At 41.1% G+C, this 27,582-nt stretch overlaps 1 protein-coding gene across 1 annotated transcript in view; it reads left to right on the forward strand.

Moving 5' to 3' along the window:
* The window catches only part of DISC1 (DISC1 scaffold protein), a 230,930-nt gene extending 216,263 nt beyond the window's left edge, over window positions 1–14,667 (forward strand). Inside the window, exons 14-15 of the mRNA XM_057407040.1 lie at window positions 6,773–6,914; window positions 13,472–14,667. Coding sequence (XP_057263023.1) covers window positions 6,773–6,914; window positions 13,472–13,587 — 258 coding nt within the window. The 3' untranslated portion in view covers window positions 13,588–14,667. The remainder of the gene's footprint in view (window positions 1–6,772; window positions 6,915–13,471) is intronic.
* Window positions 14,668–27,582: the final 12,915 nt, after the last annotated feature.

A 27,582-nucleotide genomic window follows, 5' to 3' on the forward strand; every position in this document is an offset into this window, starting at 1 on the left:
ATGTCAAGGGAGTTCAGGAATAAGCTGTATGTAAGGGGTGGGTGAGAGAAAGCATGCGTGTCTTCTAGTAATAAAAGTGAATGAGAAAATACTGAGATGAGAGCAGATGGCAAAAGTATTTTTTCCTATTCCTTATTTTCTTTGCTTTTGGTCTTTCTAAAAGTGATAAACTATGTCCATAATGTAGTGCTCTTAATATTCACTTCAAGGTAGCAAGAACTGAAAACAGAAAAGGATCCTAAGGCAAGTAAGATGTATTCAAGTCAGGCTAGACTGATGAAATTTCTTCTGAGTGCACAGGAGCCAAGAGAAGCAATCTCCAAACCATTAACAAACCTCTTTGAAAACTCCTGGAGGAAGTTTGAAGTCTCAGGGGATCAGTAAAAGGCAGACTTGGTATTTGCCTTTAAAAAGGAGGCAGGCCAGGAGTTTGTGCCAGTCAACATAATTTCAGTTAGGATTAGAATTCAAAATGTTCTTGATAGATTGAAAGAATAGCCTGAAATCAATAAGATGGGATGTGTTGAAAGACAGGTGCAAATTGCATTTGAGGAAGAAAAAAGTTGGATTTATGTATACACATGGTAAATAGCAGTTAAGATGACAATACTGCAGAAGCTAACATTATAGTGGACTACAGCTAGTGGGATTCATTACCTTCATCCGAGAAAGGGCAAATGTCATTTGCAGCCTCATTAATGGGAATGTCAGTTGTAAGACAGAAATAATTACTGTGCTTAGCTGAGAATGTCAAAGACTCCAGAGGACTACTGGTCTGGGCACCTCACTGTAGAAGACAGGAACACGCTGAAGGAAAGCAACAGAAATAAAAGGTTTAGAAATCCTGATCTGGTTGAAAGTCAAAGGCTTCAGTTGCATAAAAAATAATTATGTAGAGGACAACTGGTTAGTTATCATTGTGTGATATAGAAAGATAAAATGAAGTGTGGCCATCTTGATTTGTAGTGAGGGAAATTTGCAGTAGGAAGATTTGCTCAGTCCAAGGGCAGTTAAGCCCTGGAGCAGGCTCTGTTCTGTCAGCTGCTGAGAGCTGTGTAGACAGACGGCGGCTGAGGAGAGTTACAGTGGGCTTAAGAGTGCTGCAAGACACAGAGCAGGCATTGGTGCTCCCTGGCTGCTTCCTCATCAGCCTTGCCCATCACCTTAATGGTGCTGGTAATGAGTTACGTGTCTTATTTTCAGAGTAAGAGATTAGGCCTGCCCAGCAAAGTGCCCACAATGCAGGGACAAATGTCCTACCTCCACCTGTGGCAGCGTAACTCACTATCTGAAAGCCTGTGTGCTTAGCTTGCATGTGACTGAAGAATCTGCTTGTGCAGGACAAACAGATGGATGGTTGCATTTTTGTTTCTAGAAATGATTTAAGAGGTGCCCTGGCCTGATGTTCTGGAGATTCAGGTGCTCACAGTTTACATTAACTTCTGCAAAGGGGTGAGGGTAAGCATGCGGCACTGCTGCCAGCAATGAGTCACTTGTTCTAAACCTTGTGCCATAGTGTGAAGTATCTGCAAGGCCAACTTTTTGTAGTTGTTATTTCTGTTATTTTGAATTATTTTAACTATTGTAGGAGAGATAGGATTTATGCTTTGTAAATCTCCTAATCTTTGAGGCTTTAATATTCTGCAGAAGGTCATCTAGGGCTTTTATCTTACGGGGGTTATGATATTGTTAGTTGGAAGTAAGGCAGCACCTTTTTACAAAAATTCCTCTTGTAAGAAGAATTAATTTTAAGGATATATCGGGGAATCTTGCTTCTCAGCAAAACCACCACAGACTCTAATGGTGGCTCTAATCCCTAATAGAGTCTCTAATAGAGTTAGCTTAATCTAGCTACTACAATACTGATTCTTCCATGTAAAATTGCTGAACTAGATCCAAGAGAGGGTGGAAGATGTTTGCCCTGGAAAAGCTGATCAAACGGTTTCCTTGAGTAATTCTGTCAAGGAGCTGTTGCTCACAGGTGACTAAAATGATTTGTAAAAGGGTAAAATGAAATGCAGAAGACTAAAGTGGAAGCCCTTTCCTCTGCCCTTAATTCAGATGCTGTTGCTCCAGCTGTGCATTAGCTGAAATATTGTTCCTCCCATTTCTTGCATCGGACTCTCACATCTCTGGGACAGAATGAAAATTTTTACTTTGCATGAGAAAACAGAAGAATTTCACCTTAAAAAAATAACAAATTGCACCCACATTTGTGCTGTTTTCACCTGCTTAAGGGGGGTGGGGAGATTATAGTCAGCCATTCACAGAAAAATCCATAAAGCAATACTACATCTCAGCTCTCTTCTGACTCCTGCAGTCTTTCCTATCTGCTTCCTGAAAGTGCTGTTAGTACAAAAATAACCAAAGTATTTTTAAATCTTACAGTAGCTTGTAGCATTGACATAACCTACAAGCTTGGATGAGTTGTATTTTATTAATGTGTTGAGCTGGAGGCAGAGTCCACTCTCCTCTCAGAGATGTTGATCAGTGTAAAGTGCCACTTTCCAACCAGGAGCTGTTCTGAATAGTTTGTGTGTCATCGATAGCTCTTTCCCTGCTTACATAGACAAATGTCAAATAAAAATGTTACCAGTGACGTTGCTAGGCATGAGCGGCGCTGAGAGAAATCTTTCCTATCTGTGTCTCTGGGTTATTGAACTCTTTTCAAACAAGGGCCTGGGGGTAGAAGCTGTGGAATTGGTTGAATTTTTAGAATTATTCTTGTATATTTTGAGAGCAGTATATTTTTTTCCTATTGTAACTCTTCCTCCTGTTCAGTTAGAGTTCTCTGCATGACCTCATCTTTCCAATCCAAAATAAGAAAGGCAATATATACATGTTCTGGAAAATCATAACTTATATGATGACCTTTCTGCATTTTTCATGTGATGCTTGTGAGTAAGTTCCTCAGGGATGATGCTTGTCTAAACCATGGAGGAACTTCTCATTTCAACTAAAAAGGCAGCTGTGTCATGTAGGTGCAAAAAATAGTTTATCCATACACTATTATTGTTGTAGTAAAGAGGAATTAAGCTGCAAAATACCTATTAGGAGTTTAAGATTAATAGAATATAACCCCTACCTTATGAAGTTATTTTACTTACACTGCAGTGGAACTATAGCCTTATAGATATGATTAAATGGATTTCAAGTGTTTAAAGACCTAAACAAGCTTGATTGATTTTTATGTTCTCAGATTTCCTGGCTTCCCTTATTGTTGTAAAAAATCTGCATTGAGCACATTGTCCTAGTACTCATTGTTCATTTTATATTCATTTCCAGGGTAAATGGGATTTTTGTTATATTTTTAGACAATTCATTACATACTCAAAATGTGATCGTTCAGGAGCACTACACTGTTGTTTGTTTTTTTTCTGAGATAGAATGGACGTTTTACTTTAAGTGAGAGTCTAAATATTTGGTTGACAAAGGAATTAAAGGCAGTGATAAAAATTACAGTCTCTTATTTCTAAACACGTTTAGTGTGATATCAGTATACCAATAAAGTCCTTGCCTGGAACTGCAGTGAGTTAGAAGCTACTAACCAAGTCTTAGAATCCCCAATACAGGTTTGTACTGATTTGAAGCACCATGAGATGCCTTTGCTACAGAATTAGCATTCACCTGAAGTCCAAGAGCCTTGGAGGTCTTGTTTGCTGAGTTAGTTACTACCATCCTTCCTGGGACTTTACTTTGCTGTAAGTTTTATTTTAAAAGGGGAAAGAAAACGTCAAACATGAAATCAGATTATATAGCAGTACACCATTAAGTGTAGTTATCCACTTATAATGTAGTTATGCACGCTAGATTTCAGGCTGTAGTTATATTTATTTTATTTTGGATCTTCAGGGTCTATGTGCATCAGAGGTAGGCCACACTTGCAGCTTGGAGCCTGTTTTGCCAACCAGGTATCTAAATGCTGTCTCCAGCATCTTTTAACCCACCTGAAGTTCAGTGAGGGGGTTAGTCTAAAAGGCCCATTTTGCCCTGTACGTTCACTGACACAGCAAATAGGGAAACTGGATCTTCACAGCAGGGCTGGGCAAATCCATCTAGTGTGCTTATCATTTAGACTAGCTGCTCAGTGAACTCTTGAGTATTTGCATGTATGAGACAGGAAATGCGAAGGCAGTTTTAAAGTGGAGGAAATGGATCTTCTCTTACAGCTACTGATGATACTGCTAATTGGTTAAGAGATTATCTGGATAAATGTTCAAGCCATCAACAGTACACTAAAAAAGAAAGGGATCCCTACTGTAATTCATATCTTTATAATGCTTTTTATATTTAAATATGCTGAATGGCACAGGTATTCAAGAGCGTGCTGTAACATGTACTGTTCTTTTTTTGCTCTCTGTAGTAACTGATGATTTCAAGTTGGGACTAGAAGTGTCATCCTTGACAGCATTAGTGTGATCCAAAATCTCATATGGTAATAGTTTTTGATGAAAGCAGTGCTGGATCACACTAAAGCGTTCAATACCTTGATGTTGTAAGAGCAAGAATCAGCTTTTTATGTGTCACTATGACATAGCAGCTCCTCGGGATATGTACAGGACTAATGCATTTTGTCAGAGTACACAGTCTGAGAAAGAGGCTGGTCTGGAAAGCTTCACCTATGGCTTTTGTCTGTCAGAGCAATATTTAGTGCCATACGATCACAGAACAGTTGTTTTAGGAATAACAGCGTTTAATTAACGGACAAACTGAGTATTTTTGACTTGTTTTTCTTGTGTTTGAGATGATGGTTATGTGAAGACCTGTTTTTCTTAGGTGTAATTAGCTGTTAGAGAAAATCGGTGTTCTGAGTTGGATCTTTCTCTAGATGCTCAGAATTTTAGATGTGCTTTCAGAGTACTACGGTTTTGCAGTTTACTGACTCTTCTGGCCTGAGACCTAAGTTCTCTTAGACCACTGTTGTGGGTTCTTGCATGCATGTCACAGCATGGTTCCCTAAAAGCTTTCTATTGATATAAATAGCCTGGGTTATTCTACTCCCTAATAGCATGTGGAGTCCTGCTGGTGTGCTGAACAATGATTTAGCAGCTGGATGGAAGACTTGTTACTCGTCTTCTGTTCCTGGCCTTGAGAAAAGGACACTCCTAGTTGCTGTAGTGAGAATGTGTACCTTCTCCTCCCCTGTTCTTATCTTTGAAACAGTGGGTCACTTTTGTGTCTGTAAATTCTGTGGAGTGCTGTCATAGATTCTCATGTTTGGTACTGACTCTGAAGATGGCTGCTAGGGACTCATATGCAGTCAGGGACTCAGCCAGCTGGTTCTTACACTGTGCTTCTCTAAGCTGTGGCTGTTTGCAACATAACCTTTCATAACCAGCTCACTCATCCAGGATTCAAGCTGCAGCTGGATGCATACCCGTGTGGTCTGCTGAATGGCCATGTCTGGCAGAAGACCTAGGAAAGCAGAAGGGTCAAAGCTCTGTGCTGTAACAGAGGATGTGCCAGCAGGCAGAGTTCTTCTGACACTTGACTCTGTGTATGTACTGTGTGACATGAAGCGTAAGGGTAGCACAGAACTGAAGTCTGGTGAAAGCGTTTACCAAAAATCAGATTGTTTCACAATGGGCAGCATTCCAATAAGTATTAGCACAATTTCTTTGGAAGGCCTTTGCTTGAAGGTTTGATTTCTCTTAAGCAACCCCTGATGGGCTGCTATCATAGCAACAGATCAGTGCAAAGGACTTCAAGTACTTTTTTAAAGGAGAAAATCTTTATCAAGATTGCATATGGCCACATGTGCAGCTTGCTGTATGGATGAGTGTATAGATTAGGTCTAGAAAAAGTCCACTCTTCTGTATTCCAGCAGATGAATGACTCCTTTTTTGTCAACATGGCTCCAGCAGAACTTCATCTTGGCACTATATTTCCTTACATGTACCCCTTATCAATCACTGTAGACAGTTTCATGATGTCTTGGGAAGGAGAGGCTTTGTGTCAGTGCTGCACAAATTGATTGTTTTTTTTCCCTCCCCCTCCTGTATTTTCTGCTTTTTTGGGTTGTTTCTCAAAGAAATAAAAAGTACAAAATATGAAGATACAAATGCTATTGTGCAGCAAATGTTAGGGGAAGGACTTTGCAACTGGTTTAAAATGTTCAGTTTAAAATAGAAAAAAAGAGTTTATCTGTGTAAGTAAGTAGAGCAGCATTACTCTTGAAAATAAGCATTTCATGATAACACAAAAAGTGTAATTTCATTTTGTAATCTCTTAAGGCTTTGATGCATTTTCTCTGGTCTGTTGAACAAAGTCCCTAGGTATTCTAACCATATTTTTCCTCAAAAAAGTAAGTACGTTTTGTATTTATAAGAGATACCAGAAGTGGTGTCTCTTTTAAATTTTTAAATGGCCCAACAGTGTAAATCATATTTACATGAACAGTTTGACTATGCCCTAAATGGCATAGTCAGCATGAGATTTTCCTCCCCTGCTATGGTGAGACAACAGGGAAGAGGGAGAGCAGTTCAGTCTTCACACCCCTTTAATCATCGGCTGAAAGTGAGATCGTGACTTTTTTTTGTGCTGAGAAATAGACTGAGACCACAAGTTTATTCCATTTCACATAAACCACCTATTTATTGTACAGTAACAGCTTTTTGTCTCTCTAATGGGAATTTGCTTTCAGGCAATGTCTTAGCACTGCAAAGTATCATTTCCCCTTACTAATATTTTCCCCTTAATTTGATGCAAATTTGATGTAGACAATTGTAGTCGGCAGAAAACATGGCTTCTTTTCTTTTCCAACTTCTTGTAGGAGTTCTTCATATTTTCGGCAGAGCTGGGAGAAAAATGTAAAGCAATAAGTGAGAAATTGGTGCACCTGGAAGATCAATTGCAAAGTTCTGCCTGCAGAGTTGATGAAGGAGATATTCATATCCTTTTTGATACAGCTACAGGTATGTATCAATCTATGTAAGTATGTTTGTGGAATACTTGTCTTTCAGGTTCACATGGAATACTAGTTTTAATATAGATTGAATACATTAAGAAGGTGAGAATTGATTGTCTTGCTGAAGTGGGTGTTTTTGTTGTAGCAAGTTTTCCTACAGTGAACTTTCACTGTGGTCTGATCCAGCCTTAATTGATTTAAACAGAAGTTATTTCTGTGCACACTGAGATTAGGCACTGAAAAGCCTTTATTCTACTGCTAAAATCCTTTTGTTAGTAACGCTTATATAAGTAAATGCCTAGCACTCTAAAAGCTGCATGCATACAAGCATCCATGCACCTGCATTTCCCAACATGATTTAGCCAAATTAAATGCTACATCATTGACTCAAATTGTGCATATTGTCACATGTAGTTTGGGGGTTTTCCCTTTAAAAAAAAATGGGCAGCAGGTGCATCATGTGGCATCCTATGCAATTTAATCTGCCTCTAGCTCTCCAGTGCAAGTAACCAGATAAGATGTTGTCTTATACAGCACCCGTATCTTTCTGTGCCTCATCTGTCAATCCTTACCTGATTGAAGATTGCTTAACTTTTATGGGGTATTCATTGGGCATTTTTCAAAATGTAAGATCACAGAGTTTTGTTTCATTTGTAACTTTCATAGAAAAGCTTATCACAAAAGAGATTTTGTTCAGCTAAGAAAGAGAAAAAATAATAAGAACCAGTGAGGCTAAGGAAGATGAGAGTACTTAGCTGGTTAGGTTTTAAAGGAAAAGAGGTGGCAGGCAATGGGATAATGAGGAAAGATGAATAAATTCAGGTTGGAGAGATTAAGAGAAGAGCCTTTACAGACACCTGAAGGTGATTTGAGGTGAGGAAGGATTCAGTTCCTCCTAACCTGAGGTAGGCAGGCCTGCAGGAGAGGGTTTAGAGAGAGAATAATAAATAGAGTGTATGGAAATACCCCTGTAGTTTAGGTAATTTGGCATCTATGGCCAGCATATTGCAAAATCCTATTGTAGAAACTTGGTTTCTATGAAGGTATCAGAATCAGAAACTTTAAGGCAGAGAGGGGAAGAATGCACCGGGAGGTGCTGCATCGGAGGGGAGAAAGGCAGTCACTGATTTATTATTACTTCAGATCTTTCTTTCCTAAGTATTTAAATGTACAGATAGATTATTGTCTTGTATATACCACAGACCAGTTTGCAATACTCTTTCAATTATATTTACAGCCTGTGTGCTTGGTTGCATTTATGTTTCCCTGATGCTCTTTGCAATCATTCTTTTCAGAGCTATATGAATGTGTGTGTCTGTGTGTGTGCAGAGCATCTAATTCCTCCTTTATGCATATTTGCTCTCAAATAAGCTTTTCTCATTAATCCCGATAGAAGAACATTGAGTTACGGATTCTTTGTAGGGGACTTAAATTCACATTCAAACCAAGTAGTCAGGCCTGGTCATGATTACAGTTTACTAGGTAAGGTGAAATAAGCTGGAAAGCTGCTTTTTGATTCCTGAAAGAAACACACTACAAGTAAAATAGTAGCATTTGTATTTTCTATGGAGTGTGCGTATTTCTTTGTAGCTGGTGAAACTACAAGAAGTAGTTGAAAAAATAAAATCTAATCATTGAAAGTTTGAGAAGAGTTGCCAATTAATCTCATTCTAAGCCACGCTTGTCTGATACAGATCTGATTTCCACTGCTGGTGAAATCCAGGTCATGTTATCTAAGTACAGAAATGCACACTGTGTGATATCCTGGTCTTAGCAAGACCACCAGCCACAAAATGAGAAACCATGTTTAGGACATAGGGACATACAGAGAAAGCAGTTCAGCAATTTGGCTACCCCTTATTAACATTCAGTTGCTATTTCAGAGGTAGTCCAGATCAATGTGCATAAAATGCTGCCATCTGGTACATGTAATTGCTGTGCTATACTTCAAAAAGGAATGAGGAAAAATAGCTACCGCAGTGCTACAGACCTGTAGATTGTTTTTTAAGTAAAAACTGCTCAGTGCCTATAAAATAAATTTTCAGTCATTGTAACGTGCCTATATTGCAGGAACTAGACTGCCTCAGTAGAATGATTTATGATTAATAGATGGATCTATTGTTTGCATGGTAGTTTATTTGGTTTAAAATAAAAGAACTTCTTATCCCAATATTGGATAATTATTCAGTGTTCATTAAAAATCTGCAGAAGTCTTGAGAGCAGGAGCTTAAAGATCTGTGATTGTAATGAAAGCAGGATAAATTTTTCAAACTCTTGTTTGCTGGTTATTTTTGCCCTTTCCAACATACCCCTCCCCCCACCCCAAAAAAAAAAAACAACAAACCCTGCCTTAAGAATAAATGTTACAAACTGTATTAGGTCAAAAATCTAATGGGGGGCTGCAGAGATGTAAATTAGTCCTGTCATCTGATTATTAAAAGACTTTTGAAGACTCCACTGAGAAAAATAAATTCCTGATGCTCTTAAGCCATTTGCCAATGTTTAGTGTGTCATAGCTTTGATTAATAATTAAGTTTGCATTAGAAGAAAAATCCCAGATGTCATTGTTTTTCATTCTATGTTCTGGTGGCATAGCGCACTTAAATCAGCCATGCTGCTCATCATAATTGCCAGCACAACCTGAACAAAAGAGAAATCTAGCGCTATTTCTTAGTCCCGAGTATAGGCACAGGCTGATTTGGGATTCTCAGTTATTATTGAAGCCTTTCACAGCAAATATTAAACTGTACTTTTGTATAAAAAGCATCAAACAATGGGGGAGGAAGGGGGAAGAAAATCTCCTCTGTAGCACTATGACATATTTGCTAAATTCTATGTAGTATAACCAAATAAACCCACGGAACATTCAATTATGGCTAATTATTGCTGAGTGTATGAAAACAGTCCACATCATTAATTGGAAATAGCAAAGGATGAAAGGCGACTCATTCTGGTGTCTGCAGAGCTGATGAGAGGTGTTACTTTCCTGACAGTAAAGGCTTGGAATTCCCACTAAAATTAAATGGAGCCTATATTGCAATTTCACAGTCATTTTTGTTCTTAATTAGCAGTTACATTTTGATAGACAATTTGAATGCTTGTAATAGTTCCTCCTGGTGAAAATGCTTTTGTTGGAAGAAACCTGGCTGGACTATTATTATAAAAGCAATCTGCATTTGTCATCCTTAAATGGGCATTTTAAACAGTTTCTTTGAAATCAGAATTTTGTGCCTGTTCATTATGCATTGCAGGTCACTTTGCTAACCCTTCACCTTGATCATATGGCAGGATCCATCAAATCTTGCTTTACACCAGAGTAGGTTTTCAACAGAACCAGAAATGTGGAATCTCATCCTGGGTGAACCTGCACTAAATTTTGGGATCCCACAAGAGTGAGAGGTGTCAATGGTGCCTTCTTTGATTTTATTTTAAATGACAGGAGGGTGAGCCTTTTCCACCATGTGTTGCATTGAGAGAACATTGTTCCATTTGTATTGTTTATGTATGATGGAGGTAGGTTGGTGTATTTACACCCATGTGCTGCAGCCTTCCAGTTTGTTTTACAATATACTCTTAGTTTCTAACCTTTCCTATAGTAAGGCAACTGGTTTATAATACCTGCTTTTTGTCTCTTTTCCTTAAACGTTTGAGCTGAGAAAACAAAAGATCATCGATGAGCCCATTTTGTCTAAAAATTAAGTCTGCCATAATTAGCTCTGCTTTGTATCTCCTTTGCAAAACGTTGACTGTCATGTTGCTGAAGTGTTTTAAAGAAAGAAAGTCAAATAGCTGAAAAGCTACAATCCAGACAACATTAGAGCTGTGTTATTGTTGCAGAATTTGGATTGTGTTTATGTGAAGCTGTTCCTAAATACTTGAATTTACTGCTTATGAGACATTGAAGAGATTTTGGCAGTATTTCACAGGAAGACAGCAGGACCAGAAAATGTTCCTAGTTGAAACTTATTTTGGCTTCTGTTTTGATACTGGCTCAATATTTGCAGCATTGGGGCTGAGAATTTAAGCGTTAAGGATACATTTGCATGTGGATCCATGCAAAACTAGAGTATTTTTTTGCATATTTAAAACGGGGTAAGTTGTATCCAGACATAACCTCTGTATATGTGTAGAGGTTCAATGCTGAGCCCTATACCATATATTTTTCCTAGGTATAATGGCTTGTTTGACAGTTACTGGTCTGCAGCTGCCTGTGGTATTATTTATGAGGTTACTGAAATTTGCTGCAGTTAGACTATGCAGTCATCTTTCTTGTCACTCCATCTTCCTGTTGGTTAAGAGTTTCTTTCCCTGTCTTCTTAATTTTCATCCATCCTTCAAGGTTTCTTATCCACTGGTACAGAAATGTTTTATTTTTGCTTTTTCCTCTACCTGAAAAGAGATTTTGTAATAGTTTGGGATATTACAAATAACAGCGTGTAGCCAGGAAGTGCACATCAGAAGTAATTTAATTTCAGAGGCTTCCTGGTGTTCATAAACTGAAGAATTTCTATTCTACCGGTTAGGTTTTCAGCAGAGTCTCATGATTAAGTTGCAGTCCAGGACTGCTCATAAGAAGATAATAATGTTTTTTACTTCAGAGAAGATGCAAAGCATAACTAATTTGTCCTTGTATGGCCCTTTGAGATCCTAAGGGAAGTTTTATGTGTGCTGCTATTACTTGTAATAACAGACATAATCCCGTTATATTAATAAGAGCTGTCCAGAAACTAGAAGTGTACATGAATACTCCTGGCGAATGTATTAAAACATCATAGTAAATGTATGTAAATATGCAAAGATGAAAATTTGAGGACCTGACAATGGAATCAAAAGCAGCCAAAATGCTTTTCAAAGGCATAACTGTGACTGCCTGAAATAGCCATGATTGGTATGACTTTCCCATGGTCCTCTCTAGTCACAGTTTTTCAAACATAGCAGCTCACTTTTTACAGTTACATAACCTGAGGGTGTCTTTTTTCTTGACATTGCATTGACATTGGGGTCGAGTAAAACAACATTTCATAATGGATGAGCTTTGTAAAGGATAAAGCCTGTCCTTGTGTGTTATCCTTCCTGTGTGTTGTATTTCTGAAATGGAGTTGTTTCAGTGTCAGCCTGTTTCATTCCCTTGAAGTGAGTTTGTGGCTCTCTCGGAGATCATTTGGTGACTTACTGCTAGAAATGAGCATATTTTTCTCTCTCATGGCCTGCTTGGGTTAACCTTTTGGGGTCCTTGCCTTTCAAGCCATACCTGTGCAGGAGGCCTCAGTGTGGAAGGGGTGGTCCCTGGGACTTGCTCGTTGGTTCACAGCTTCAGCAGGCTCTGACTTGTATTGTGCTTGCTTTGCTCTCCGCACAGTGTAACCTGTGGAAGAGAAAATGAGGTTGGTTGTGTCATTTGATCTACACCCAATCCTTGTGCTTGAGTCAACAATGAATAGTCTCACTGACAGAAGATTGTAAGTAGCAAGGCTGATATATTGATAGTACAAACTATGCTTATTCCCAGGAGAGAGTAGTCACCAGAACAAAAAGCTGTGCTGCCTAAGAAGCTACTCCACTTTAAAAATCATGTGTGTCTTGGCAGTTGCCACTAGCCCCCGTGCATATCCTTCCTTCGTCTGCCAGTCTGTTCACTGCTGCACCCCTCGTTTTCTCATTCCTGCTATCTTGCCTCTCGTTGTGGAGCTGGGGAAGGAGGGAAGTGGAAGGTCTCCTAAGAGGCCGATCCATTAGCCATAATTTTCTTCCCGAGTGCCTTGCAGGAAATCTGAAATACACAATGGCAAATAAAATGTGTAAGACTCTCTTAACCAAATGAACTATATTTACCGAATTATCAGATGTATTTCTGGTAGCCTTTTTCCTTTTCATGCACAACTGCATAACCTTGCTGCTGCTAATCCCTTTGCTTTTCAACTTGTTCAAAGTGTTCACTGTGAAACCTCCTATAGCTTTATATTTGTGGGGTTTGTGTTGTAATTATACTGATAATTCAGCTAAGATTAGAGCACAAATTTTTTGTGCTATAAGCTAATTTTGCTGCTTACCTAGCTTCCCAACACTCCTTGTGTAGCACACATCGCTGAGCTTGCTAAAGCCGCACAAGCTGTGGTCGCTTGGCTTACATCTCAGACTGGTCCTGCTGCCCTGTTGCCTTTATCTGAGGTCTGATCCACTCAGGTCTGTGGCTCTGGCTTAAAAGTCCACCCTCCACCCAGCAGACAGCTTGCAGCTAGTGCTGCTGCCTGCATGGTACAGGTTCTTCATCTCCTTCCTTTCCATGAGAACAATATCCAAGCAGTATCCCCCATCCTGTTTCTTTTTTAAAGTGCTAAATAATGTTACTTGAGAACTCCAGTTTGCCTGGATTTTTTTTTTTCTTCTTTTTGAAAGCAAGTGTGAGAAATGTATTAATATTTAATCCTGACAATTTGGAAGAACTTGAAGCTACAATAAGATAGCCACGGCCATCTGTTGTGAGCAGCAGAACAAGAATTTATTTAATAACTTGGAAAGAGAAGAGGGACTGCCAATCACCTATAGATTTATTCCTTAATAAAGCTTGCACAGTCTCTGCAGAGGGAGATCCAGGTGGTGAAGGAGACACTCCAGACAGTGCTCATGCAACTTCAGCCAGCAAGGGAGGCAGAAGAAAAGGCTGGAGACTTCCTCTGTGACAGCTGGTGTCCAGGAAAACAAGACTTGAAGGAATAATGAGCAGAAAGAGCTGGTAGGATGACATTAATTCACAAAGGGCTGCTTTTAGTAACTGAATACTGTTTTACCAAGCCTCAGGGATCTCTTCTCTCCCTGCATAACTAATAACTAAATCAATTATGGAGCAACAGAGCCTGGAGGTCTATCATCAGAAGTATGCTACACAGCCTCACATGTTCTGGCACAGATTGGGAAACAGCTTTCAGAGCAGAGCAGCCCCTGTAAATGTGTAGATTACAAATTGATACATTTCAAGTGAGTCTGCAAAGCTGCCTTTAATGTCAGTGAAATGTTCTCCTTGAAGACTCATAAACAGTATCTGTCTTCCTTACTCATGGATTTTTATCTCTGATTTAAAAATGTAGCATTAAAGCTGGAACATCGAGTATTTCTTGAAAACTAGCTGTAAGAACAACTTTTTTTTTTTCCCCCTCTTCCTTCAGCTTTAACAGCGTTCTTACACTGAATGCATTTTCACGTTCCTGCAATAATTAAATCAATAGGATGAAATTCAAGCTAATAGCATTCTTTCAACTGAAATTTGGACCTCATTTACTCAGTGGTATTGAGTACAGTGGAGGTAACTAACAGCAACCCCTATAGCAGTAGCTTAACTCGCTTCATTTACGTATTAATATAAACTTGCTTTAGTATTACAGGGGTTGTAAAGCACAAAGTATTATTACATTGGTAATTTGTCTACCTTAAATACTGTATGAATGATATGTCATTATGTCTCCTTGTAAAGATTATTACTACTATTATGTTACTTCGATCTTCCTTATAAACTTCAACAGGAACGCAGATTTTTTTTGCAACAGACAGGTATAGTTATATATACGTAAACGTGTATTTTTATAGGAAATAAAACCACTGCTGAACTGAAGCCAACTAATATAAATGATCTATACTTAAATCGTTGTTCAAAACAGTTAATGCCTTTAGGAATTCATCATGTACTCTTACTTGGATACCAGTATATCTCTGGTGTCACAAAAAAAATCTGCTTCTGCCATTTTTTGCAGGGGGAGAATTTAAAAGGGAAATCTAGTTTGTTTTTGTTTTTTTTATTAAGCCAATAGATGAAGAAAACATCTTGCGCCTCAGTACTGTACTTTTTATACCATTGCTCTGACATTTTTAGGATTACCTTTTTTTGCTTCTTCAATTACTCATTTTACAGCCACATTGTGAAGATTCTTACGAATTCTGAAGGTCATTGAACTACTAGCCCACTAAGATCGTGTTCAATTTTTTTGTGAGTTTTAATACTAGTTGAAACTTCTACCTCAGTGTTAAGGATAGAAGGGAAAAGAGTTCCAGGCAGCCAAGACATACAACAGGATTATAATTGCATCCAGGAGCATACGGTTGTCAAAGCAAAGCTCAGGTGGTTGCTGTAGTCATCAGATCCTCAAGGTGGAATTACAACTCTGTAATTCAGAACATGGTTGACTTTTCTCTTTGTGTAAAACATGAGCCAGCATCCTTGTTGTGGTAAAGGCTTTTGGATCTTCATTCCATTCCCCATTCCAATCCCCAATCTCTTGCTGCTCCTTTCTTTGACCAGTTGCTTTCTCCAGGCTTTTCTGGATAGTCCCTGTTCAATACCTACATCCCCACAGCAGATCTGGCACTTTCTGAAATGCACCCAGACAGATAAACAAGGCGTTTGTCTCCTGCTCAAGGCAGCCCAATCAGCATGGTTAGCAGCCTATGGCACCCTGATGTTCACCCCATGCATAGGATCAGCTCCCATCCTGTGGAACCCACCTGAGTTCAGATAAACAGCAAAGAAAGCACACTGACAAGACCAGTCTCTTACAGCAGTTTCCTTAAGACCTGTAGAACTTCCTTGTGGGTTAACACCACAGAAGCCCCAGGTACTGAGTTTCCAGCTATGAGCTCTTATATAGGATGATGACAAGATGATGGCCAGTACACTAAGGTTGCATGACCCTCCTTCTCCCACACTGAGGGGTGTGTGGAGTTTTGTCCTCTGAATAAGTAGTGCCCACAATGTAAACAGTTGGCAGGCCCTGTAAGTGCCTCAGAGCCAACTAAGCATGAAGTCTGCCTCGCTCAACAACCACCACAGAGGCAGAAGACCACCTTCATTCTCACTGCCCCTTTCTTGAAGACATTCCTGCTCAGTTAAAAAGCCTGTGTGGATTTTGTGTTTCAGAGCACTGCTGCATTTTAATAAAAACCTATGCAACCACTTTATTAAGACACTGAACTCCTGAGGAGAAGGCAAACTGAATCAGTCATCATTCATATCATATTTGTCTCTGTTAACATTTATTTTATACATAATGTGGACTACTACTACTTTAATTTATTATTCCATTAACTTCACTGTTTGTTGTGGGAAGTTAGAGCCAGTAATCATTCCTTTTCTCGGACATGCTGTATAATAAGCATACTTAAAGAAAAGTATACTATGCAATGTATTAGCTGCCTTTTATTGGTGGGTAGAAAATTTTCAAATAAAGAGAAAAATGTTTGTAACTAACCAGATGCCTGTTTGCATTCTGTGCAGAGTACAAGGCTTTAGAAATTTCATCCTGGGGAGGTGGGTGTGGATGAAAAGGGGAGGAGAGGAGAAAGAAACCACGTGTGTGACTGTTATTGTGCTGTTGACAGCAGCAACGCCTCTGCTTGGGGAATTCCGTGATGCCTTCCAGAAGCAGTCTATAAGGATGCATTCAAGACCAGAGTCTCACAGCAAAATGTAGCTATTTTCATTGTGAAAGGAAGAGAAATAACATGCTGTGAGCTATACAGACAGATAAACCTGCTGCGATGAGAAGTAAAAGAGCATCTGTGGTATTCCAAGGGTGTGTTTCACATATGTTTGCTAGGACTTCATCACCTCCAGGTGAACTCAAGTCCTACCACCTGCAAGCAATGAATTTCAACAGAAATAAGCCTCTTTCTCATTTTGGAGCAGGGTGCTGTCCTCATCTAAGACCCCAAGCCCTCAAAGTTTTGAGGATTACACAGACTTTGTGTGTTAAGCCTTTGCACATCAAAGGAATCGTAGAATTGTTTCGGTTGGAACCTTCACCAAGTTCTTTGCTCTTCCAAAGCACATGCAATAGACTGCTTGAGGAAAGGTGCAAGATAAGGAAGCAGCTCACCTCAAGCAGTCCATTGCATGTGCTTTGAAGGAGGAGGAGTTAGTTATGTTTAATATGGACCACCACCACCACCCCAACCCATGTACAGACGTACTCAAGGGACTAAAGGAGAAAGCAAAGAGGGGACAGCTCCCAAAGGGTGTTTAGCTCCAGCCCAGTATTTCTTTTCACAATCAATTAGCTAATCCATTCTTTGTAGAGCATGACAGCTCAGACTTTTGCTATCATTACTTGTTAAATCAAGATAAGCACATCTTTTCTAGAGCACTGGAGAAGGCAGTTCAATAACAGATCCCAGATAGTGCTGGAGAGAGCTCCAGGGTAAGGTTAGAATAATCCTCATGTGTATCCTCTTAGTTTACTATCCCATTAAAAATGAGATTGGGACCAAGAGATGTTTTTTTAGTCTCTGAGATTAACATGCTACAAAGAAGCTCTAAAATACTATGCACATGTGGATATTTTTCTGTACTGTTTATTAAGGAAGATAATAGAAGTTTCTAGAAAGATTAAAAAAAAGAAAAAGGAAGAAAAGCCTGTGAATATAGGAGATTCTTTCTGAACCTGAAAAGCAGCCAAGCCAGCAGCCACAGTAAAGCATTTCTCTTAAATTTCTAATGAAGGCTTGAATATGAGGCCTGGGAAAAGAACATCTGGGGTTGAGTGAGTAAGGAAATGTCTGTGTTCTTCACATGCATGGCATTCAGCCACTCTTTCCTGGTTTTCTTGTCTGGAAAAACAGTGTCCTACGGAAGGGGGTGTTGCGGTATTGTCAAAGACACACACAAGGTCAGTACATCACTAGGCTATTTGTTCTTATAATCATCTGCAAAGTTGAACAAATAGTTTATAATAAGGAGCCACACAGGAATACTAAGTGGAAAATGAGAGAAAATGTTAAAATAATCAGAGTCACAGCTAGGAGACACATGATGGGTCTCACTGGAGAAATGGAAAATTAAGAGACCTTTCCACAGTGACAGTCCAATTTACAGTAAGAAAACAACCTCATATGTATTACTTTTCTGACAATGAGACTGAAACACCAAAGGAAACACTTCTGGGTTTTCTTACCAAGTAGGCTCAAGATTTTATGTGTATCAGCTCATATCCCAAGACCTATAGCTTGCGCACACTCTCAGGCTTCCCTCTAGGAGCACCCCAGTGCCAGCAGCCTGAAGCCAGGCACAGCACTGGATATAGGAGCTCCTCCAGGGCTACACTGGGAGTCAGTGTCACAGGAACTGGGTTAGAGATATCAGGGCCAACCTGTTCCACTCCTTGGGGATTGGAAGGGGCAAAAGGGACACATCCATCTCACTATTTCTGTGCTCTTCTAGAAACTTAAAGATTTTGTTTTCCTATTGTTTAAAGCACATTTTCAGAAAGTTCCTTGTGCATCCTTCATGAAATTATTTGAAAGGACCAGGATTAGTTTCTCCTTCCTCTAATACAGTAAGGTCTAGGCAACAAGACCTGCTTGTTTTCAGCTGTTGTCTGATGAGTTTGGATCAAAGTTCACTCCTGTAATTTCAGTAACCAGAGTTCCTGGAGCAGCAGCTGACTGGTTGACCAGGCTATTTTTCTCCACTTAGACGGGCAATGCTAAAGAGCAGGAACATGGTATTGGCACCTGGACACAGCACTGACAAGACTTTACAAATGGTGCCGACTCCACTGTCCCCACAAAATGAAAGTGGACAACGTTTCAGGTAAAGAGGTGCAAGAATGGCTGAGATGATAGATTAGGAAAATCTGTCTCACAACAAACCAGCAAAGCTGAGTACCAATAACTTAGCCAGCTAAAGACCAAAATGTGACCCACTCGCATCCTTTAGTATTTACACTGGGAAAGAGTGTCAATGCCTACTGGCTATTTCATTTAGCAGAATCCTCCACAACATTAAAATAAGACATTTCTAGGGAGGGCAAGAATTGACCATTGGAGCAAAAAACTCTCAAAGTTAAAGCAAGCTTGGGATTTTATTTTTTCCTTCTCTTCTAAAATTGTGAAGAAAACCCTCCTGTTACATCCCAGATGTAACACATTTGATTCAGGAAGCACTACAATGCAGTTTCATACATGCATGATTCGGATGCCACAGTGCTTTGCCTTAAATATAGGCATTTTCTTTAGTGGCTTGAAAAATAAAAAGTAAAAGGACACAGAACAAATGCTTTGATAAACTGTTGTTTAGCAGCAGAGATAGAATTGACAGACAAGGCAGCTGGGTGTCTGCAAGCTGGAACAACTTATTTACCTACTCTCTGATCTTGACCTTAGCTCAAAAGGGCAAGTGAAACCAAACATTAAGGAAGGGCTTATTGTAAATCTTTCCTGGGATGCCAAGACTAAAGCTATTACAAAATGGTTCGGAGAGTGACTAGGCAGGAGCCAAGGGTTTCAAGCCAAATCCCCTCTTTCCTCAGGGCCAGCAGGTTAAATGTGGCTGGGGGCACATTTCATGATGTAGCACCAGGCAGGATGTGGTGATGCCAGCACTGGGCTCATGTCTGGAAGCAGAGGCATTGCTCAGCCCTCACACTGTGCTGCAACCTAACAGGCAGCACATCTGTTTGCAGCACTGCACAACATCCTCTGCAAAAGAAGAAAACCCAGAGAAACGCAACCAGCACCATAGCCATCAGGCACTGCTTGTTTTGGCTCCAGTGCTGGCATTTGATCAACCTATTGCCACTCATTTTCATTAAGTGAGAAGGAAAAAGTGAAGAGAGCACCCTGCCTCTCACAGCCATACGTGATTTGTCATTGCTAATTCTCTATAATGAGCTGTAGCAAGTGAAGCCAGTCTCTTTCCATTAATCCTGACAGGAAACATTTCTTCTTTGTCTTCCCATCAAGTACCCCAAAGTCTTTGAGTGAATATGTGCTACAGCTGTACCAAACCCCCAACTCTCCTTGAAACTTCTCCTTAGCATCATGAACAGAACGCAGCAACACAGAGGAGCTCTTCCAGTACAGTAATACTGCCTGGTTATGACATGGGAACAGTAAGGCATCACAGCTTTATTTCTTCTTTTTACTGTGTATTTTTTATTATCCTGAATTGGAAATGTAATATTGATTAGGTCTTCTTAAATATCAATGCTTAGTAATCCTATTAAAATAAAGGTCTTCTGTAGTGGAAAATGAAAGAAATGAAGCAGCAATGGTGTCTCCTAAACGATAAATGAATCACCAGGCCTGGTTAATGTCTCCTCTTCTGCAGCCTTAGTTCTTGGGCTTTAGGAAGTTCTTCCCAGAAGATATATTGAGGCCAGGGGGACAATCATTCAGGAATTTCTTTATTCACTTTCCCTGTAAATTGGTAACAGACCCTGCTTATCTTTTGCAAAAGATATTGGAAAGCATCAAGTTTTGCCTCTAAAACTGTTAATGATTACTGGGTCATTTATTATGTGAGGTGGTATTTAGCTCTTGGAGTTGAATCAACAGCAGAAAATAATCCCAACTCCTGTGTACAGACAGTCCTGTAATACAGCAACCTAAGCAAAAAGGCTTACGTCTCTTGGTCAGGAGCTCCCAGGGTGCTTATCCTTCCCTCCAGTCAGTCTACCCCTGGGTAAAGGCTTAGGCAGACAGATGTACTCTGCATTCATCCCTGTAGCACCTTTAACATATGATTTATGCATGTCCTAAACAGTGCACAGATTTGATAAAAAGGAGCTAATTTCATACTGGAATTCAAGAGATTTTTTCCCCTGTCCGCTAGTCATCTTTTCATTTCAGCTCCGTCATTTCCATGCACAGCATTCTGCCTCTGCCGTGGGCTGCACCTCAGCTCAGAGACATGGGGGATTGTGGCAGTCCTCACCCCTGCACTCCGCACATGTTCGCAGGCACGCACACACATGCTCACACACACTCAGTCCAAGGGACTAAAGAGAGCTTTACCTTGTCTCCTTTGGGTTGAAGCCTGCTGAAATGATGCTCAGGAGAGGCAAGCATGCCTGTCAGGCATTAAGGCTCCACAGAGGTGAGCTCAAAGAAAGCTGTTTTCAGCAGTCTCACACACATCCGCCTCTTCAGAAGTTGAGGCCAGCCTGACACAGAGCAGAGTTGTTTGTCTGTAACCACATGCCCAAAGCGTCTATAAAATCTTTGCCTTATCACTGCAGAAGCACTGGCAAAACACCACCAGATTGGAAAGAAAGCTTAGTTCCACTGGCTGAAGTGGGAGGCAGAAGGTGCAATTTGGGCAGGCAGGAGCTCACCCTGACAGTTCCGCCGGAGGAGGAAGAGCTGCACGACCCTGTCAGCACCCACCATGCCTGAGCTACTGTGCTCAGGCTTTCACAGGGGCTTATCAGCTGCAGTAAGAAGTTCACACACCCCCTTTGAAAGGGCAAAACAAACTCATCTGCCTGGAAATACAACAAAACCAAACTCACGAGTCAAGGGCAGTCTGGTTCTCCGTCTAGCCCTATCAAAGCTCAGCTGTATGATCACAGGTTTTCTGCCCCAAACTGTACCAGACTCAGATATAGTTAATATATCAGTCCTGCATGGTTACTGTGTAGCTCAGTTACTAGTTGTTAAGGATTTCAGAGAAACGGGAGAGATGAACTTCTCATACCTGATAGGCAACTCCAGGTCATCCCTATATAACCAGTAATGCTGCCCAAAACTACTCTCATTGAAGGGGCATGAAAGGGGAGAGGTCACTTTCCCTCTGGGATTTTAAAAACATCAATGCTTTTGAGGACGTAAACACAAGTCCCTAGTAAATTTTATCAATGCCCTTACTATAAAAACAGAATGCTGTCAAGGCTGTCCCAAGCTGAGATTTCTGGTCTGTCTTCGTTCGCTAATCCTAGGATGAAATCCACATGCCTCTCTATTCTTGCCAAACTCAACACTCACCCACTGGCAGTCAGGTCTCCTGGCCAGTCTGTCCCCTGTGCAAACACACACTGTTCACCTGGCACAGGACATTCAGAGCCTTTTTTTGGTCTGCATCTCTTCTGACTTTGGACAACACTTTGATTTTCAAAATGCCAACAGCGAAGTTTGGGGTAAAAAACACACACAAAACCCCAAAGGGTCATGGTTTAGGGACTGTAGTGATAGGACAAGGGGTAACGAGTTCAAACTTAAACAGGGGAAGTTTAGGTTAGATTGGATATAAGGAAGAAGTTCTTTACTGTGAGGATGGGGAAGCACTGGAATGGGTTGCCCAGGGAAGTTGTGAATGCTCCTGGGCTGATGAAGAGGAAATTAAGCTCATAAAATAATTAAGCTCATAAGATACCCTCCATGAAGCACATGACATAGAAGACAGACTCTGTGAATACACAAATAGCACTGCCTGTTAGAGGTCTTTACTTGTGACTTGGTGACAAGTTTTCAACCATATGCTCTTGCAAATCTCTGTCACTGAATGCAACTTCATTCTCACCCAGAGTGAGCAAGTTGCCCTAGCAGGAGCCTCACTTACAACATCAAATGCCAGTACTTAGCCTCCAGTCATTGGCCAAGAGGTTACGGTGCTACCATCAAGTCTCACAAACAGAACAATTTCTCCCATGCTAGTGTTGGGTAGAAGGACGACTTGACAGCTTCTGCTCACATGGAGGAACAACACTGACCTGCATTTGGGAGGGACTTGGATTGAGTTTCAGCAAGCGCCACGTACACAGGTAGGGTCCAGGGAGCAGCTCCACTTCTCACAGCCTCTGCCACTCCTCTGTGAGCCTGATGCCGATTTTCAGCTGCTCTTTCCACCTGCTGCTGCCCTCTGGAGTTTTCCCTTGCAGATATTCAGCCTTGCTTGTAGAGGACACAGTATAAGACTTTATATCATGGGCTGTCAAAGGGAAAGCTTCTCCTTCATACATACATTCAGTACAAGCTTCAATACACACATTCCCACCCCACCCTCTTCTAGGCTAAACACTGAGTCTTGAACCAAATCCCACCTGCCCTTCCAGGCATGGCAGGCAATTTGACCGCTTTAAAACATAAATAAGAAGCCAAAAAAAAAAAAAAAAAAGCCCAGGAAGTAAACTGGACTGCTCTGTTAGGAGTTTCCGATCTGTCAAGTGTTCCCTGACACTTCTTATCACAAGTCAAAGTAATTCTTTAAGAGGTTTTGCTGAAGGGAGCATTAGAGTGTGCAGGATCATATAGAGGTCTCCAAGGAGAGTCACAAAGCAATACCAGCAGTAAAACTGAGGCAAGAGGCATGCCACTGACATGGCTCTCAAATTCTGCTCTTAAAACATTAGGGAAACCTGAGATTAGACAGATACACAGGATCCTGAGAATGGCAGCCAGTAAGTGCATTTCATTTCTGAATTGCATCTTTACAAGCAGCACTGACCCAAATATAATATTTAAGCACAGGAAACAATTTACTGCCCCTTTTGGAGTAACAACTGAGCTGCTTAAAGAAAGCTTGACCTAAGGTGATAAGATAAAAAGCTGCATCATTTGCAACCGCATCCCTAGAGCATCTGAACTCTGCTTGGGCTCCTTGTGTGTCTCTCCCCTTTGAAACTGATGTAAGACAGTCCTCTCTTAGCTCATCTGTTTCATGCTCATAACAGGAATGATGACATTTGTCACTGAAACTCTGCACCAGAAGGTAGTCAGTGCAAAGTAAAGTACTAGCCTGACTTCTCCAGCTGAGCTCAGGGATGGATGTGAAGCCCTCAGAGGGAGAAAGGAACTTGCCCTTCTTGCAATGAGCAGAAAGCAAACTCAGGCCAGACCCTGCAAAATTGCTACAGATTACCCCTGAGTCTGACACTTTTCATCCAATGAGGCACAAGATGCAAGGCAGGTCCCTGCAAAGGGCACAGTTTAACGTAACTTACTTCATGGGTCACTCTGTGTAAGCGTTTGTAAGACCCCAGAGCACATCATGCATTTCGGGTGATGGCAGCACTGCCGTTGGTGGATTTGCCAAGGAAAACACTACCTTAGATTTTTTTATTTCACCTCTCATCCAAAAAATGTTGTGAATATTTTCTTCTCAGCTGAAACAAAGATTCTGTTGTAAAGGGTGTGGGGAATTATTCTAATGTGGTGATGCTGCCCAGCTGTTTTAAAAAGGAAACGTGTAGTCCTCATTTTTCACCACAATAATGGGATAAATGTAAGTCAGCAATGGTAGAGATCACTTGGGAAGAGCAAGGTATCATTTTTACAAACCAGGAAAAATAATGTCTTCAGCCATCTCTTGTATTAAATATTCACAGTCACAAAGGAGTGAGGACCCATATTCTCAGCAGTTTTATCTATCATGACAGAGGGGGTTACATATTCATATGTAATGCCTGCCCACACTGATGCACAGCATTAGTCACTGCCATCATTCTGTCAGTAGCAAGACAGTGCAGAAGGTGGTGTATGTCCTTTATATATTGTGTTATGTGAATTAATGATCACAATAAATACACCACCAAAAAACCCAACCCTGCTACCTTATTGAAAAGAGGAGCTGAGGTAAAAAAAGAGGAGATGAGCTCAACCACCATCTCCTCACACACCTGCAGTTAGTAGCAATATTATTCATGTCAGACTACTTCGTGTGGAACAAACTTTGTGCTTTGTGTCAAACCAAGGACAGTAACTTTCTTCACAGGTTTTTCACCCTTGCAAACCTAGCACAGAATAGTTGGACAGCTTCCTTCATCCAGGTTCACTGACCAGGACAAAAAACTGTGCCCAAATGTGGAGCTAATCCAAAGAACCGAGGGCCCCCCACCATTTGTCTGGTCTGCACAGGCATGGGAAGCTCCTGCTGAGAGAGTTTCCTCTACCTACTGCTCATTCCCATTCTGCACACACTGGAAACACCTTTCTCACTCCTCACAGATCCTCTAAGCCCAGTTAATAAGATACTGTGAGTTTGCCAAGCAGCAACTCACTCCACAGCAGCAAAGAAACCCTCCATGCAACCTGCTCAGCAGCAGGAGCAAGGAGCTCACCATTCCCACTACTGGCTCTCATCAGCTTCATACTGAGAGGAGAAGGGGGGGATTGTCCCACCACTGGCCCACCAAAACTAAGAGAAGTGAATGCAAACATCAGCTCACAGACAGATGTACCATGTTTCATGCAGAAATCAGGGCAGAGGTTATCTAGATGATAGATAATCAGGACTATCCAACAGACCCTGCAAATCACACTTTGGGGTGCACAATATTCCCAGCTAATCTGCAGGGTTGTTTTCTCCTTCCCCACCACACAGCCATTTGGTACTATTAATTCCTGTATGCACATATAGGACCCTGCTTTCACCATGATATGGGCTAATTAACCAATTCTGACACAGTACTTAGCTGGTAAGAGTAGGTCTACACTTTCTTATTTAACACATCAGTGATGTAGTTCTTGCACCAGAGAAGCTTCAGAGGGCAGCTGGGCACATTTTGGACGGCCATGCTGCCTGCTGCACTGCAGCTTGCCCCACTTGCATGATTCCACAACGCTGAAGAGCCACTGTGCACACGGTGACAGGGTGCTCTGCATCAGGAGACATAAAGAGACATGGCAGGACCAAAGCAAAGACCGTATCTGCATCGTAAATCACATCACTGGAGTGTTCCAGGCATGCTATTGAGCCAGATCACACTTTAACACATCAGGCATGTTTTGTATGAGAGCTCTGGCACATCCGTATCTGTGTTAGATGATGCTTAGCCAGTTTAAAAGTAACTCGGTGAGAGTCACAGATCCTGTTTTGACTCAGTAGTCACGTCATGGGTCTTGGTGCCAAATAGTCTGCAGACAAGAAGTAGCACCTCTATCAAGTCCCAGTGAATCTGGGAACAGGATGAGCATCCCCAGGAGTTCTGGGGATGAATTTCACATCCCATTTTGAACCACAGATATCAGTTTACCCTGCAAATGCTACCAAGTTTTAAATATCAAATGCTCTGCATGAACATGATATTTCTCCTCACCTTCCCCCACTCCCCACGCTCAGGGCCATATTGCCCTCCTCTCTATTTCCAGCTTGCAGACTTCTTAATGAAGCTTCAGTATTTCTCTTAACTCTCCAGTCAGCACTGCATAGACACCAGTGCAGATGCACGGTGTGACTGAAACCGAGGGAATGTTTCATTTTGGAAAGGTAGTTCTGAGCTTTGTCAGGAAAGAGAATATTGACTAACCTGGGGCAAGCCAGGACCAGTACCCACTCTAATGTCCATCAGTTTACATATTCTGAATTAGGAAATGTGGCTGTTTGGAGGCCAGTAAGCACTGGACAGGTCCAGCCATGGTTCTAAGCCAAGCAGGGCAGAGTTGCCTTCACCCCTGTGCTAAATATCTAACATGTGAGCCATTGGAGCTACATGTGTCTCCCCCCTCCTCCTGTAACCTTCACTAGAGGTATTGCATCCCAGTGCCACTGAGATTAATGGCAATTTACAATAGGTGGGGTCTGGGACACAGGCTGGCCATGGATCCCTGGATCATTTCCTGACTTTCAGCCTGATAAAGGACATTTAGTGGGCCTGGGGAGGGTACTGAGGGGCCCATCTACATTTGCAGAGGAACACACGAAACTTGCTGAGAGAAACCCTGTTATTAGCCACTATGAAGACGCCTCCATCTCATAGCAGATGGCAGAATCACATGCTGAAGCATTTTTTAAAGTGCTTTATATGCCAGGAAGCAGTCACATCAGGTTAGCAGTTCACAAGTACACTGGAGTTCAGAAATTCATTTACTGCTGTTCCAACACTTCCCAAATGGCACTCGTGAGCCCTGGTTCCCCTCAATAACTGCATTGCTATTTCCCTGCCTCCAGTAGCTGAAAGATGCATTTTATGTGTTTTCACCCCCCAACATGGACTTCTACAAACACTTTTTATAAAGTCTCTGTGGGGTAGGTTACTCCACAGCACAACTCATCTGCCCACCCTGCCTGGTTTTGTACATCTTTAAAGATAACACATTGAATAGATCCAGGGTCCAACAAGTTACGGGTACAGAACCCACAGGAATGTGACCTCCACAGGCTGGCTTCAGTCCACATTAATAATATAAACTTTGTAACCTAAAACATAGTTCAGACAAATATTCAACTGGTGTTATCTCACTGCTCTTCCCCAGTTAAGCAAGAAGGGTTCAATGCTACAGGTGTGAGATGATCGCATCACAAGCACCTCCGGCATCCTCACTCTCAGGAGGTATGGAGGATGCTCAACAGCTTAGTGGAGGGGTCAGTTACTTTAGCTCAAGCCCTGATCCCTTGAGGTTTATGATTTTTACCTTTATCTTTCAGTCACATTTAATGATGTATAAGGTGTTCCAATTTGGCCACAACCTCCTTTGAGTATAGATTGCAGTCACATTCCTCAGCAGCCTCTGTAGTTTTTAGAAGGCTTGGATGAGCACATGAAATAGTGTTCCCTTGGTCCCAGAGGAGGCATTAGCTTGCTAAGTCAGATGAAACATTTTTAAAAGGGTACTGCCAGGGATATTCGAGCAATTGCCAAAACTTAAGAGGGAGAGCTAGGATTCAGACAGTGAAATGCCAGCGAGCAGCCTGAGATGAGCTATTCCCTGTGGGGACTGGGACCCTGAAATTGCAGCATTAAGCCAGAGAATGAGAAATAGATGAAGATGGGGTGAGTTTGTTCGCAAAGGTGAGCAATGTAAACCTTGATCTGGGATTTTAAGATTGCTTGCATTTATATAACCAACACCAAAGTAAGAAAACAAGATCATGTAAGTGAATCCATGGATTATATTCAAATAAAACCCTGATTATGCTGTCCCTTAAAGCAAGTTTAAAGGGTGATGCAGTTTTTCTGCCTCCTAAATGTACAATT

Source organism: Pezoporus wallicus, unplaced genomic scaffold, assembly GCF_028554395.1.
Source record: "Pezoporus wallicus isolate ANWC-B61680 ecotype Strahan unplaced genomic scaffold, APGP_CSIRO_Pwel_v1 scaffold_6362, whole genome shotgun sequence".
Classification (NCBI taxonomy): Eukaryota; Metazoa; Chordata; class Aves; order Psittaciformes; family Psittacidae; genus Pezoporus; species Pezoporus wallicus.